Source organism: Phaenicophaeus curvirostris, unplaced genomic scaffold, assembly GCF_032191515.1.
Source record: "Phaenicophaeus curvirostris isolate KB17595 unplaced genomic scaffold, BPBGC_Pcur_1.0 scaffold_277, whole genome shotgun sequence".
NCBI lineage: Eukaryota > Metazoa > Chordata > Aves > Cuculiformes > Cuculidae > Phaenicophaeus > Phaenicophaeus curvirostris.
Genome location: NW_027206891.1, coordinates 125783 through 141097, shown reverse-complemented (window position 1 = coordinate 141097; position 15315 = coordinate 125783). Strand labels below are relative to the sequence as shown.

Below are 15315 nucleotides of genomic sequence, written 5' to 3'. Positions count from 1 at the left end.
CAGACTGGGAAAGGACCCCCCCAAAGTGGGAAAGGACCCCCCCAAACTGGGAAAGGTTCCACTCAGACTGGGAAAGGAACCACCAAACTGGGAAAGGATCACCCCAAACTAGGAAAGGAACGCCCCCAAACTGGGAAAGGAACCCCCAAACTGGGAAAGGAAACCATCAAACTGGGAAAGATTCCACTCAGACTGGGAAAGGAACCACCAAACTGGGAAAGGATCACCCCAAACTGGGAAAGGACCCCCCCAAACTGGGAAAGGATCCACTCAGACTGGGAAAGGAACCACTCAGACCGGGAAAGGATCCCCCCAGACTGGGAAAGCACCCCCCAAAACTGGGAAAGGACCCCCCAAACTGGGAAAGGACCCCCCCAAACTGGGAAAGGATCCCCCCAAACTGGGAAAGGACCCCCCCAAACTGGGAAAGGATCCACTCAGACTGGGAAAGGACCCCCCAAACTGGGAAAGGAACCCCCCAAACTGAGAAAGGAACCTCCAAACTGGGAAAGGACCCCCCAAACTGGGAAAGGATCCACTCAGACTGGGAAAGGACCCTGCAAATTGGGAAAGCAACCCCCCCAAACTGGGAAAGGACCCCCCCAAACTGGGAAAGGAACCACTCAGACTGGGAAAGGACCCCCCCAAACTGGGAAAGGAGCCCCCCAGACTGGGAAAGGATCCATTCAGACTGGGAAAGGAAACCCCCAAACTGGGAAAGGACACCCCCAAATTGGGAGAAGACCTCCCCAAACTGGGAGAACAGGCCCCCAAACTGGGAGAACAGGCCCCCAAACCGGGAAAGGACCCCACCAAACAGAGAAAGGACCCCCCAGACTGGGAAAGGACCCCCCAAAACTGGAACAGAATCCCCACAAACTGGGAAAGGACCCACTCAGACTGGGAAAGGAACCTCCCAGACTGGGAAAGAAACCCCCAAACTGGGAAAGGACCCATTCAGACTGGGAAAGGACCCCCCCCAAACTGGAAAAGGACCCCTCAAAACTGGAACAGAATCCCCACAAACTGGGAAAGAACCCACTCAGACTGGGAAAGGACCCCCCCAAACTGGAAAAGGACCCTGCAAATTGGGAAAGCAACCTCCCCAGACTGGGAAAAGAACCCCCCAAACTGGGAAAGGATCCACTCAAACTGGGAAAGGATCCCCCAAACTGGGAAAGGACCCTGGAAACTGTGAAAAGGACCCCTGAAAATGGGAAAGGACCCCCTCAAACTGGGAAAGAAGGCCCCCAAACTGGGAAAGGACCCCTCCAAAGTGGGAAAAGAGGCCCCCAAACTGGGAAAGGACCCCACCAAAATGGGAAAGGAGGCCCCCAAACTGGGAAGAGGCCCACAAACCAGGAAAGGACCCCTCAAAACTGGGAAAGAATCCCCCAAACTGGGAAAGGAACCACTCAGACTGGGAAAGGACCCCCCGAAATGGGTAAAGGACACCCCCAAACTGCGAAAACAGGCCCCCAAACTGGGAAAGGATCCCTCCAAACTGGGAAAAGAGGCCCCCAAACTGGGAAAGGACCCACTCAGACTGGGAAATGACTCCCAAAACTGGGAAAGGACCCCACCAAGCAGTGAAAGGATCCCCCATACTGGGAAAGGAACCCCTCAGACTGGGAAAGAAACCCCCCAAACTGGGAAAGAACCCCCCCAAACTGGGAAAGGATCCACTCAGACTGGGAAAGAACCCCCCCAAACTGGGAAAGGAACCCCCAAATTGGGAAAGAACCCCCCCAAACTGGGAAAGGATCCACTCAGACTGGGAAAGGACCCCCCTAAACTGGGAAAGGAGCCTCAGTCCCCTCCAGACCTTCGGTACTTGCTCCCCCTTGTGGCCACGCTCGGGACTGCAGGTGCTGGAGGCAGCCTGGTCCTTTCAGACCCGTGATTTAAGCCCCGCCCACCTCCAGTTGATTGGCAGGTGGGGGCAACAGGGACAGCGCCCCCCTGGCTCCAGGGGTCTCTGTACCCACCAGGTTGGAAGAGACCCACCGGGTCATCGAGTCCAACCGTCCCCATCAACCACTGACCCGTGTCCCTCAGCACCTCGTCCACCCGCCCCTTAAACCCTCCAGGGTTGGGGACTCAACCCCCTCCCTGTTCCAGGGCCCAGGGACCTTTTCCATGAAGAATTTTCCATAATGTCCATCCTGAGGCTCCCCTGGTGGAGCTGGAGGCCGTTCCCCCTCGTCCTGTCCCCTCGGGAGAAGAGCCCAGCTCCCTCCTCTCCACAACCTCCTCGCAGGGAGTTGGAGAGAGCAACGAGCTCTCCCCTCGGCCTCCTCTTCTCCAGCTCCCTCAGCCGCTCCTCTTCTTCTCCAGCCCCTTCCCCAGCTCCGGGCTCTTCTCCGGAGGCTCCAGGCCCTCCAGGTTCTCCTCGGGGCCCAGAGCTGCCCCCAGGATTCGAGGTCGGGTCTCCCCAGAGGCCGAGGGAGAAGAACCTCCCTGGGGGCTGCTCCAAGCCAAGATGCCCTTGGCCTTCTTGGCCCCCTGGGCCCCTGCTGGCTCGTGTCCCACCGACCCCCCCAGGTCCTTCTCCTCCAGGGCCCTTTCCAGCCGCTCTTCTCCTCGCTGGGAGCTGCCCGGGGCTGTTGTGCCCCGAGGGCAGGACGCGGCGTTGATGAATCTCAAGGTTGGGGTCTCAGCCCATGGATCCAACCACTTCAGATCCCGTTGGAGAACCTCAAAACCCTCCAGCAGATCAACACTTCTAACCAGCTCAGTGTCATCTCCAAACTCACTAAGGGTGCACTCGATGCCTTCATCCAGGCCAGCAATAAAACATCTCTAGGTCTTTATCTCCATGATGCTCCCCATCCCTCTTCATCCCCAAGGACCCGTGACTCCTTGATCCAACAGCCCAAGGATCCACACCCTTTAGAATTATGGTTGGACTTGATGACCCGGTGGGTCTCTTCCAACCTGGTGATTCTACGATTCTACAAACCTCCTCCACCTCCCCAGAGCCCCCAGCAAGAACCCCTTGGTGGGTCTCCCAGTGGTTCTCCCAGAAGAAAGAAGAAGAGCCCAATGCTGCCGATCTGAAGCTGCTTTATTGGCCACGGTGGGACGGGTGGAGCATGGACGCAAGGTCACAAATACAGCACAGGCCATCATAATAATTATAATAATAATAATTATAATAATAAAAAATTAAACATCTCCCAGGGGGTCCTGGTGGCCCCACGCAACAAAAATATATAGATAGAGACTGGAGAGGACAGAGCCAACGCGGCAAAGCTTGGTCACGAGAGGGGGACGGCGCAGGGGGAGGTGGGGGGGAGGCCAGAGCCACCGGCAGGACCCGTGCAGGAGGGTGGACGTGTTCACGGAACGAGCAGGATGGGCGCCCACCTAACCTTGGAGAAGCCACCTGGAGGCCGTGGGGCTGGGGCCACCAAAGGGGATGGAGATATGGAGCGTGGACACCTCGAGGGTGAGGGAGATGCCACATAGACCCACCCCAGGGTGATGGAGACGCCGCAAGGAGCCCCTGGGATGGTGCAGACACCTCTAAGGTGCCGTGGAGACGCTCCCAGGGAGATGGGGGCGCAGCGTGGACACCTCGAGGGTGAGGGAGATGCCGCATGGACCCACCCCGGGGGTGATGGAGACGCCGCAGACACCTCCAGCGTCACAGAAATGACACAGGGACCTTCCCAGGGTGAGGGAGATAGAGCATGGACATCTCCAGAGGGATGGAGATGCCACAGGGACCCTCCTCAGGACAAGAGATCAGGCACAGACACCTCCGAGGTGCCACAGGGACCTTCCCAAAGCAATGAAGATCAGGCATGGACATCTCCAAATGGAAGGAGACGCGTGAGCCCCTGTGGGATGATGAGGATCAGGGGGACAAACACCTCTAGGGTGATGGAGACACCACAGGGACGTTCCCAGGGTGGTGAAAATGAGGCGTGGACACCTCCAAAGGAATGGAGACGCCAAATAAAGCCTCGCGGGATGGTGTGGGTCAGGCACGGACACCTCAAAGGTGACAGAGACTATGAAAGGACCTTCCCAGGTGGATGGAAGTGGAGCAGGAACTTCTCCAAAGCGCTGGAGATGCTGCATAAAGCCCCATGGGGCAACGGGGACTGGGGACAGACACCTCTACGGTGATGGAGGCACCTCAGGAACCTTCCCCGGGTGGTGGAAACCGAGCAGGAACGTCTCCGAAATGGACGGAGACGCCACGTGGACCCCCACGAGAGGATGGGAGCCGGGCACGAACACCTCGAAAGCAGCCAGGACGCTGCAGGAACCACGGAGACACATCACAGACACCTCCAGCACCCCCAAAACCTTCAACCTCACCAACACCTCAACCCCCTGGGCCAAAAAAAACAGGGCAGGGGGTGGGGGAAGAGAGCCAAAACCCACCAAAAAAAAAAAAATGAAAAAAATGCCACCACCCGGGGAGGGAGGAGGTGCCTGGTTGGTTTTTTTGGGGTGGGTTTGGTATTTTTTGGTGGGGAGGGGGACCCCGTTCACAACGCGAGGAGCGAGGGAGAATTCAAGGAGTCCGAGGACTGGTCGCTGCTGCTGCTCCGCTGATGCGAGGCTCCGCAGGTGGCTCCCTCTGGGTGGGTGAACACAAACGAAGACGTATAGGACGGGTTAGGTGGCCCCGAGGGGCCCCCGGACGCGAAGCAGCAGCTGGGGAAGGGGCCCTGGGCGCTCGGCTGGAACGGACCCGGGGGGAGGAAGGCGACGGAGCTCCCCGCCGGCTCTTCCTTGCCCAGGGTGCTCACCTCGGCGGGGCCGGCACCCAACGAGCCGACGTCCTCGAAGGGCAGTTTGCACGCCGGGGCGTGGGCCACCAAGACGAACTCCAGCCGTTCCTTCTCCTTCTGCAGCTCCGCGATCTCCGACTCCAGCTCCGCTTTCTCCTCCTCCAGCTGGTCCGTCTCCTGCCACGGTGGGAGGGGGGGAGTGAGACCACGGCGGCCTCTTCCCAACCCTTGGGGACAACGACCTCCCGGGGCCTCCAGGATGGGGTCGTTCTACCCTCAAGCATCTCTAGGAGTCCATCTGTCCTCCTTCTGATGTCTCCTGCTCCTGGAGAGAGCGCTATCCTCCCGCAAGCATCTCAAGCTGTCCATCTGTCCTCCCCCAAGCATCCCTAGGTGTCCATCTGTCCTCCCCCAAGCATCCCTAGGTGTCCATCTGTCCTCCCCCAAGCATCCCTAGGTGTCCATCTGTCCTCCATCTGATGTCCCCTCCTCCTGGAGAGAGCACTATCCTCCCCCAAGCATCCCTAGGTGTCCATCTGTCCTCCCCCAAGCATCCCTAGGTGTCCATCTGTCCTCCTTCTGATGTCCTCTGCTCCTGGAGACAGCACTGTCCTCCCCCAAGCACCCCTGGGTGTCCATCTGCCCTCCTTCTGATGTCTCCTCCTCCTGGAGAGAGCACTATCCTCCCCCAAGCATCCCTAGGTGTCCATCTGTCCTCCTTCTGATGCCCCCTGCTCCTGGAGAGAGCGCTATCCTCCCTCAAGCATCTCAAGCTGTCCATCTGTCCTCCCCCAAGCAACCCTAGGTGTCCATCTGTCCTCCTTCTGATGTCCCCTCCTCCTGGAGAGAGCACTATCCTCCCCCAAGCACCCCTAGGTGTCCATCTGTCCTCCCCCAAGCACCCCTGGGTGTCCATCTGCCCTCCTTCTGATGTCTCCTCCTCCTGGAGAGAGCGCTATCCTCCCCCAAGCATCCCTAGGTGTCCGTCTGTCCCCCTTCTGATCTCTCCTGCTCCTGGAGACAGCACTGGCCTCCCCCAAGCATCCCTGGGTGTCCGTCTGTCCTCCCCCAAGCACCCCTAGGTGTCCGTCTGTCCTCCCCAAGCACCCCTAGGTGTCCGTCTGTCCTCCCCCAAGCACCCCTAGGTGTCCGTCTGTCCTCCCCCAAGCACCCCTAGGTGTCCGTCTGTCCTCCCCCAAGCACCCCTAGGTGTCCGTCTGTCCTCCCCCAAGCACCCCTAGGTGTCCGTCTGTCCTCCTTCTGATGTCTCCTCCTCCTGGAGAGAGCGCTATCCACCTCCAAGCATCCCTAGGTGTCCATCTGTCCTCCCCCAAGCATCCCTAGGTGTCCGTCTGTCCTCCTTCTGATGTCTCCTCCTCCTGGAGAGAGTGCTATCCTCCCCCAAGCATCCCTGGGTGTCCGTCTGTCCTCCCCCAAGCACCCCTAGGTGTCCGTCTGTCCTCCCCCAGGCACCCCTAGGTGTCCATCTGTCCCCTTCTGATCTCTCCTCCTCCTGGAGACAGCACTGGCCTCCCCAAAGCATTCCTGGGTGTCCATCTGTCCTCCCTGAAGCATGCCTAGGTGTCCATCTGTCCTCCTTCTGATGCCCCCAGCTCCAAGGGCATCATCTGTCAGCCATGGGGACACCACTGTCCCCATCTGCTCCCATGGACATCGACCTCTCCCCTTCCAACAAGCCCAAGCCAACCATCCCCTTCAAACATCCATGGCCTGGGGACACCACTGTCCCCTTCCACTGTCCCCAGTCCTCTGGAACCAGGGTCTACAGCCATCAGTGATGTCCCCAGCTCCAAGAGCATCATCATGGTCATCACCATCATCCCTTCCAGTGTCTGTTGGCCATGGGGACACCACCGTCCCCATAGACATTGACCTCTCCTCTTCCAACAAGCCCAAGCCAACCATCCCCTTCAAACATCCATGGCCTGGGGACACCACTGTCCCCATCTACTGTCCCCAGCCCCCAGGAACCAGGGTCTACAGCCATCAGTGATGTCCCCAGCTCCAAGGGCATCATCCATTGGTCATGGGGACACCACTGTCCCCATCTGCTCCGAGGCGTTGACCCTTCCAACGAGCCCAAGCCAACGATCTCCTTCAAACCTCTATGGCCTGGGGACCCCCCTGTCCCCAACCAAGCCCACAGATGTCAACCCACCCCTACCACGATGTCCCCACCACCCCCGAGAAGCCACCTTGGTCCCAAGCCGTGTCCCCGAGCACTCACCGCCTGCAGCCGGTCGGTCAGCTCCCGGCGCCGGTTCCGGCACTTGGCCGCCGCCAACTTGTTCCTCTCCCGCCGCACCCGGCGCTTCTCCTCCTCCTCCGGCGTCAGCTGCCAAGAGCGATGGGACCATCAGATGGTGGATAACCGTGTCCCCGAGGTGCCCCCACCCACCATGTCCTCAAGGTGCCACCACCGTCCACATCCCCCAGGTGCTACCATCCTCCACCTCCTCGAGGTGACATCAACACCCTCTACCTCCTCGAGGAGGCCACCATCCATCAATGTCCTCAAGATGCCACCACCCTCCTCCACCTCCTCGAGGTGCCACCACCATGCTCCATGTCCCCCATGGTGCCACCATCCACGTTCCCGAGGTGACACCACCACCCTACACATCCCCAAGGAGGTGCCACCACCATCCTCCACGTCCCCTGAGATGCCACCACCACCCTACGTGTCCTCAAGGTGCCGCCATCCTCCTCCACCTCCTCGAGGCGTCACCACCATCCATATCCCTGAGGTGCCACCACCATCCTCAGTGTCCTCAAGGTGCCACCACCCTCCACATCCCCTGAGGTGCCACCATACCCGCTCAAGGAGGCACCATCCCCCCTCAAGGAGGCACCATCCCCCCTCAAGGAGGCACCTCCATGCACATTCCACTATCCTCAATGTCCCTGAGGCACCACCACCATCCTCCACCTCCTCAAGGTGCCACCATCCATCCTCTAGGTGCCACCATAATCCTCAATGTCCCTAAGGTGCCACCATCCACCCTTGAGGAGGTGCCACCACCCATCCTCCACATCCCCAGAGGTGCCACTATCCATCCTGAACGTCCCTGAGGTGCCACCATCCATCAACATCCTCAAGGTGCCACCACCCATCAACATCCTCAAGGTGCCACCACCCTCCATGTTCCCCGAGGTGCCACCATCCATCCACATGGCTGAGGTGCCACCACCATCCTCCACGTCCCTGAGGTGCTACCACCCTCCACCTCCTCGAGGTGCCACCACCATCCTCCACATCCCCAGAGGTGCCACCATCCATCCTCAATGTTCCCAAGGTGCCACCATCCATCCTCCACGTCCCCTGAGGTGCCACCATCCACATTCCCGAGGTGCCACCATCCATCGATGTCCTCGAGGTGCCACCACCCACGTTCCTGAGGTGCCACCACCCATCCTCGAGGTTCCCAAGGTGCCACCGCCCTCCCCGCCCACGCTCTGGAGATGCCACTCACCGTCTCCTCGCGGCTGCGCCGGGCCCTGGCGCGGGTGGCTCGTGCCGGCGGAGCCGCCGGGGCGGCAGCGAAGGTTCCCATGCCCGGCGTGGAGTAACTGGGTCCCGGGAGGTCGTAGGGGTCGACGGGAGGAGGAGGAGGATGCGCCATGGGGGCCCCGGGGGGCTGCGACTGAGCCACCGAGGAGATGAGGGTGGGCTGCACCAGCCACTGCAGGTCCTGGCTGGTGGTGATAGCCGTCACCGTGGGCACGAAGGAGCCGGGCATGTCCCCCAGGCCGCTGCACTCCTGCGGGGACCGAGAAACGGGGTCAGGCGGGGGCGGGGGGCACCCAGGGGGGAGCTGGCACCGCCCCGAGGGCACCGACACGCGGCGGCTGGGGGGACCGGGCAGCCCCGAGGATGGTGTCACCAGCCTGGTGGCCCTGGAACAAACATGGGACACCCTGAGGGCCCTAGGACCCACGTGCCAAGTCCTTGTGGCCCTGGCATGGATGTGCAAGAGCTCCCTGGCACCGGTGACAACATCCTTGTGCCCCTGGCACCAACATGGGACACCCTGAGGCCCCTGGCACCCACGTGCAAGAGCTCCCTGGCTCCCACAACAAGATCTTCATGTCCTGGCACCAGCGTGTGACACCCTGAACCCCCTAGAACCCATATGCCAAGTCCTTGTGCTCCTGGCACAGGTGTGCAAGAGCTCCCTGGCACTGGTGTCATCATCCTTGTGCCCCTGGCACCAGCGTGTGACACCCTGTTCCCCCTGACACCCACGTGCCAAGTCCTTGTGCCGCCGGCACCCATGTGCAAGAGCTCCCTGGCACTAGTGACAACATCCTTGTGCCCCTGGCACCCGCATGGGACACCCTGAGGTCCCTGGTGCCCAAGTGCAAGAGCTCCCTGGCACCCACAACAAGACCTTTGTGTCCTGGCACCAGCGTGTGACACCCTGAGGTCCCTGGCACCCACGTGTCAAGCCCTCATGGCCCTGGCACCCATGTGCAAGAGTTCCCTGGCACTGGTGACAACATCCTTGTGTCCCTGGCACCAGCATGGGACACCCTGAGGCCCCTAGAACCCACATGCTAAGCCCTCATGGCCCTGGCACCCACATGCAAGAGTTACCTGGCACTGGTGTCACCAACCTTGTGTCCCTGGCACCAGTGTGTGACACCCTGAGGTCCCTGGCACCCACGTGCCAAGCCCTGGCACCCACGTGCAAGACCTTCATGTCCTGGCACCAGCCTGTGACACCCTGAGGCCCCTAGAACCCATGTGCCAAGTCCTTGTGCCTCTGGCACCCATGTGCAAGAGCTCCCTGGCACTGGTGTCACCATCCTCATGCCCCTGGCACCAGTGTGTGACACCCCGAGGTCCCTGGCACCCATGTGCCAAGTCCTTGTGCCCCTGGCACCCATGTGCAAGAGCTCCCTGGCACTGGTGACAACAACCTTGTGTCCCTGGCACCAGCGTGTGACACCCTGAGGTCCCTGGTGCCCACGTGAAAGAGCTCCCTGGCACCCACAACAAGATCTTCATGTCCTGACACCAGCATGTGACACCCTGAGGCCCCTAGAACCCATGTGCCAAGTCCTTGTGCCCCAGCACCCATGTGCTAGAGCTCCCTGGCACCAGTGACAACATCCTTGTGTCCCTGGCACCCGCGTGGGACACCCTGAGGCCCCTGGTGCCCAAGTGCAAGAGCTCCCTGGCACCCACAACAAGACCTTTGTGTCCTGGCACCAGCGTGGGACACCCTGAGGTCCCTGGCACCCACATGCAAGCCCTCATGGCCCTGGCACCCACGTGCGAGAGCTCCCTGGTACCCACAAGATTTTCATGGCCTGGCACCAGCGTGTGACACCCTGAGGCCCCTAGAACCCATATGCCAAGCCCTTGTGCCCCTGGCACCCATGTGCAAGAGCTCCCTGACACCAGTGACAACATCCTTGTGTCCCTGGCACCAGCGTGTGACACCCTGAGGTCCCTGGCACCCACATGCAAGAGCTCCCTGGCTCCCACAACAAGATCTTCATGTCCTGGCACTAGTGTGTGACACCCCGAGGCCCCTAGAACCCACGTGCCAAGTCCTTGTGCCCCTGGCACCCACGTGCAAGAGCTCCCTGGCACTGGTGTCACCATCCTTGTGCCCCTGGCACCAGCATGGGACACCCTGAGGTCCCTAGAACCCACGTGCAAGAGCTCCCTGGCACCCACAACAAGATCTTCATGTCCTGGCACCAGCGTGTGACACCCTGAGGTCCCTGGCACCCACATGCTGATCCCTCCTGTCCCTGGCACCCACGTGCAAGAGCTCCCTGGCACTGGTGTCACCATCCTTGTGCCCCTGGCACCAGCCTGTGACACCCTGAGGCCCCTAGAACCCACATGCCAAGTCCTTGTGCCCCTGGCACCCACGTGCAAGGGTTCCCTGGCACCAGTGACAACATCCTTGTGGCCCTGGCACTAGTGTGTGACACCCCGAGGCCCCTAGAACCCACGTGCCAAGCCCTTGTGCCCCCAGCACAGATGTGCAAGAGCTCCCTGGCACTGGTGACACCATCCTCGTGCCCCTGGCACCAGCGTGGGACACCCTGAGGTCCCTGGAACCCACGTGCAAGAGCCCCCTGGCACCCACAACAAGATCTCTGTGCCCCTGGCACCAGCTCCCCCCCCGCAGCACCGAGGGGGCGTGGCCAACAGGGAGGGGGCGTGGCCTCTGCTCAGCGAGGGGGCGTGGCCTAAGGCCCCCGGCGGTGCATCCCTAGACCTCGGGGGGGCGTGGCCAAGCCCCGAGGAGGGGGCGTGGCCTAATCCCACTATCTAGATCCGGAGAGGGGGCGTGGCCAAGGCCCGGGGGGGCGTGGCTTATCCCTCCTCCTCCGCTCCCCAGCGCCGGGGGGGGGGGGGGGCGCGTCCTCCGCGTTCCAAAATAGCCCCGCGCGCGCCGCCGCCGCGTCACCGCGGAGCGTTCCAGCGCGTCACCGCGTTTACGCACGACCCCGCCCCCCCCCCCCCCCCCCTCCTCCTCCTCCTCCTCCTCCTCCTCCTCCCCGGGACATCCCCCCCCTCCAAACCCCCCCCCCCATCTCCCCGGTACCGAACTCACCTGCGCGGCCGCCGCCGCCGCGGGGCTCCCGAAGGAATCGACCGACGAGAGGTACTGGGACTCGGCCGAGGGGGACGAGCTGCAGCGGGAGCCGGAGTCGTAGTCCCCGGGGAAGCCCTGGAACATGGCCCCGGGGCCGCGGGGGCCGCCCCGCCACGCCAAGGCTGCGGGTCAGGCCACCGGCATCCCGGGCCGGCTCGGCGGGGCCGCTCCGGGAGCCCCGGCGGCGGCTACGGGCTTCGAAGCTACCGGGGCGGCTGCTCCGAGCCCCGGGTCGCAGCTACGGGCTCCGGTGTATCCGTCCCAGGCCCCGGTTCGCCGGTATAGAGCCCCGGTTGAGCTGCTCCGAGCCCCGGTTTGCAGCTAGGGGCTCCGGTATATCCGTCCCAGGCTCCGGTTGGCCGGTATAGAGCCCCGGTTGGCCGGTATAGAGCCCCGGTTGGCCGGTATAGAGCCCCGGTTTGCAGCTAGGGGCTCCGGTATATCCGTCCCAGGCTCCGGTTGGCCGGTATAGAGCCCCGGTTGGCCGGTATAGAGCCCCGGTTTGCAGCTAGGGGCTCCGGTGTATCCGTCCCAGGCGCCGGTTCGCCGGTATAGAGCCCCGGTCGAGCTGGTCCGAGCCCCGGTTCGCAGCTAGGGGCTTCGGTATATCCCTCCCAGGCTCCGGTTCGCCGGTATAGAGCCCCGGTGTATCCGTCCCAGGCGCCGGTTTGCAGCTACGGGCTCCGGTATATCCGTCCCAGGCTCCGGTTCGCCGGTTCAGAGCCCCGGTTCGCCGATATAGACCCCCGGTGTATCCGTCCCAGGCTCCGGTTCGCAGCTACGGGCTCCGGTGTATCCGTCCCCGGCTCCGGTTGGGCTCCTTCCAGCCCCGGTGTATCCGTCCCAGGCTCCGGTTCGCCGGTACGAAGCCCTCGGGTGCCCGTCCCGGCCTCCCGTTCGCCCCTGCGAGCCCCGGGGCCGCCGTTCCCAGGCTCCGGTTCGCGCTGCCGGCCCCCGGGAAGCTCCGGTAAATCCCTTCAGGCTCCGCTCGGCCGCTCCCGAGTCCCGGTTCGCCTTTACAAACCCGGTTCTCTCCGTTCCCAGGCTCCAGCCGGCCGCTACCGGCCCCGGTCCAGCCCTTCCAGCCTCCGTTTCCCGGTGCCAAGTCCCGGTTGGGCTCTAGACAAGCCGGTAAATCCCTTCCCGAGTCCCGGTTGGGCTCAATAAAAGCCGGTAAATCCCTTCCCGTGTCCCGGTTGGGCTCAGTAAAAGTCGGTAAATCCCTTTCCCGAGTCCCGGTGCCGCCGCAGAGTCCCGGTTGGCCTCTAGAAGCCCCGTTTTTATCCGTTTTCCCAGGCTCCGGTCCCGGTGCAGAGTCCCCCGGTTCGCTCTCTCCGCTTTTTTATGAATGAACCGCTCGCCGCCGCCGCCGCTTTATACGGGAGGGCCCCGCCCCCCCCGCTGACGTCACGATCGCCTCTCCGGGACCCCCGGGACCCCCAGGACCCCCCGGGACCCTTCGCCGCCGCCGCCGCCGCCGTTCTGAGCGCTCGGGAGCCGGCGGCGCCGTTAAAAACGGCCCCGGGGAGCTGGAAACGGGGGGGAATCCCTCGCCCCGCCCCCCCCGGAGTTCCTGTGACGCAATTAGCCATATAAGGGCTTGTCTCGGAGTGTTTGTTTGGTATCCTAGCAGTGACGTCACAGGGATTCCCTCCGCCGCCGCCGCCGCCGCCGAGACGCGTATTAAATAAAAACGGGACCCGCGGTTCTAGAAACGGCTTGAACCCTCCGGTAACCCCCCAACCCCACCGAGACACCCCCCCCCCCCACTCCCATCCCCCCCCCCAAGGCCTCCCCCCTCAGCCCCGGGACACACCCCCCCCCCCCGGTAAATCCCTCCCACCTCGTGCCCCCCCCCCCCCCGGTGATCTCTGTTTTCCTCCGGTAACCCCTCCCGGTGACCCCCCCCCACCCCCCCAAACCTACCGAGACACCCCCCTCACCCCACCCGGGACTCCCCCCTCAGCCCCGGGACCCCCCCCCCCCGCCCCGGTGATCTCCGGTAACCCCTCCCGGTGGCCTCTCACTCATCCGGTGACCCCCCACACCCCCCCAAACCGACCGAGACACCCCCCTCACCCACCCCGAGCCTCCCCCCTCAGTCCCGGGACCCCCCCACCCCACCCGGTAACCCCCCCCCCCCCAACCCGGTGATCTCCGGTAACCCCTCCCGGGTGGCCTCTCACTCACCCGGTGACCCCCCCCGCCCCCCCAAACCGACCGAGACACCCCCCTCACCCACCCTGAGCCTCCTCCCTCAGTCCCGGGACCCCCCCCACCCCACCCGGTAACCCCCCCCCCAACCCGGTGATCTCCGGTAACCCCTCCCGGGGGTCTCTCACTCACCCGGTGACCCCCCCCACCCCCGTTTTCCTCCGTTAACCCCTTCCCGTGGCTCCTTTCCCACCCGGGGGTCTCTCACTCCCCGGTAACCGCCCCGGTGACCCTCCCTCCCGTCACCCGGTGACGCCTCTTTTCCTCCGGTAGCTCTTCCCGGGACCCCCCGCTCCCCCAGGATCCCCTTCCCGGTAATCTCCCCCCCCCCCCGGTAACCCCTCCGAGACACCCCCCCTAGCCCCGGGACCCCCCAAAGTCGGGGGTGGGGGGGAGTCCCGGTACCGGGATGTTACTGGGACCGGGCTGGGTGCACCGGGAGGTAACCGGAGCGTTACCGGGAGCGTCGGGGGATCACGGCACCGGGGTGTAACCGGGACCAGGCTGAGACGGGGCGGGGAGCCGGTACTGGGGCTCCACCGGGACCGGACTGGGAGTTACCGGGACCGGGTTGAGAGCACCGGGACGTTACCGGGACTGGGTTGAGGGAACCAAGGGGTTACCGGGACCGGGTTGAGAGCACCGGGACGTTACCGGGACCGGGTTGAGAGCACCGGGACGTTACCGGGACCGGGTTGAGAGAACCAAGGGGTTACCGGGACCGGGTTGAGAGCACCGGGACGTTACCGGGACCGGGTTGAGAGAACCAAGGGGTTACCGGGACCGGGTTGAGGGAACCAGCGCCCTACCGGGACCGGGTTGAGAGAACCAAGGGGTTACCGGGACCGGGGTGAGAGCACCAGGGGGTTACCGGGACCGGATTGAGAGAACCAGGGGGTTACCGGGACCGGGTTGAGAGCACCGGGACGTTACCGGGACGGATTGAGAGAACCAGGGGGTTACCGGGACCGGGTTGAGAGAACCAGGGGGTTACCGGGACCGGGTTTGAGAGCACCGGGACGTTACCGGGACCGGATTGAGAGAACCAGGGGGTTACCGGGACCGGGTTGAGAGCACCGGGACGTTACCGGGACCGGATTGAGAGAACCAGGGGGTTACCGGGACCGGGTTAAGAGAACCAGGGGGTTACCGGGACCAGGTTGAGAGCACCGGGGGGTTACCGGGACCGGGTTGAGAGCACCAGGGGGTTACCGGGACCGGGTTGAGAGCACCGGGGGGTTACCGGGACCGGGTTGAGAGCACCAGGGGGTTACCGGGACCGGATGAGAGCACCGGGACGTTACCGGGACCGGGTTGAGAGAACCAGGGGGTTACCGGGACCGGGTTGAGAGAACCAGGGGGTTACCGGGACCGGGTTGAGAGAACCAGCGCGCTACCGGACCGGGTTGAGAGCACCGGGGAGTCTCCGTTACTGGGCAGGGGGGACCCTGTCCCGGTACCGGGTGCAGGGGCCGCCGTCCCCCCCCCCCCGCTGACCCCGGGGCTGATGTCACCGGCGGGACCGGGGCTGAGTCACGGCGGGGACACGGGACCGGAGACCGGGGGAGGAGCCGTTCCCACGCCCCCCCCATTCATTCATTCATTTATTCCCTCACTCCTCCATTCATTCGTTGTTGCTCCGCCCCCAGCCCCGGGGGGCGGAGCCTGGGGGGCAGCCCCGGGTGTCCCCGCCCCCGTCACCTCCC

At 63.4% G+C, this 15315-nt stretch overlaps 1 protein-coding gene across 2 annotated transcripts; it reads right to left on the bottom strand.

Moving 5' to 3' along the window:
• Positions 1-3049: 3049 nt before the first annotated feature.
• On the bottom strand, positions 3050-12875 carry FOSB (FosB proto-oncogene, AP-1 transcription factor subunit). 2 transcript variants are annotated; one of them, XM_069882680.1, is made up of 5 exons: positions 11354-12875; positions 8246-8533; positions 7000-7107; positions 4770-4928; positions 3050-4597 (listed from the first exon to the last, which is right to left on the bottom strand). In XM_069882680.1, the coding sequence occupies exons 1-5, from the start codon at positions 11477-11479 to the stop codon at positions 4532-4534; spliced, it is 747 nt and encodes a 248-aa protein (XP_069738781.1). In that variant the 5' UTR covers positions 11480-12875; the 3' UTR covers positions 3050-4531. The 2 variants fall into 2 exon arrangements, with proteins under 2 accessions (XP_069738781.1, XP_069738780.1); XM_069882679.1 differs by having other exon boundaries at positions 3050-4928; positions 11354-12871.
• Positions 12876-15315: the final 2440 nt, after the last annotated feature.

What these genes read in the sequence shown, in the direction of transcription:
- FOSB (XM_069882679.1), bottom strand. Translation starts at nt 11,479, where the DNA reads ATGTTCCAGGGCTTCCCCGGGGACTACGACTCCGGCTCCCGCTGCAGC. An exon ending in CGGCGGCGGCGGCCGCGCAG is followed by an intron (nt 8,534 to 11,353) that starts GTGAGTTCGGTA and finishes CGGTCCCCGCAG; the next exon opens with GAGTGCAGCGGCCTGGGGGA. An exon ending in TGACCGACCGGCTGCAGGCG is followed by an intron (nt 4,929 to 6,999) that starts GTGAGTGCTCGG and finishes CCACCGTGGCAG; the next exon opens with GAGACGGACCAGCTGGAGGA.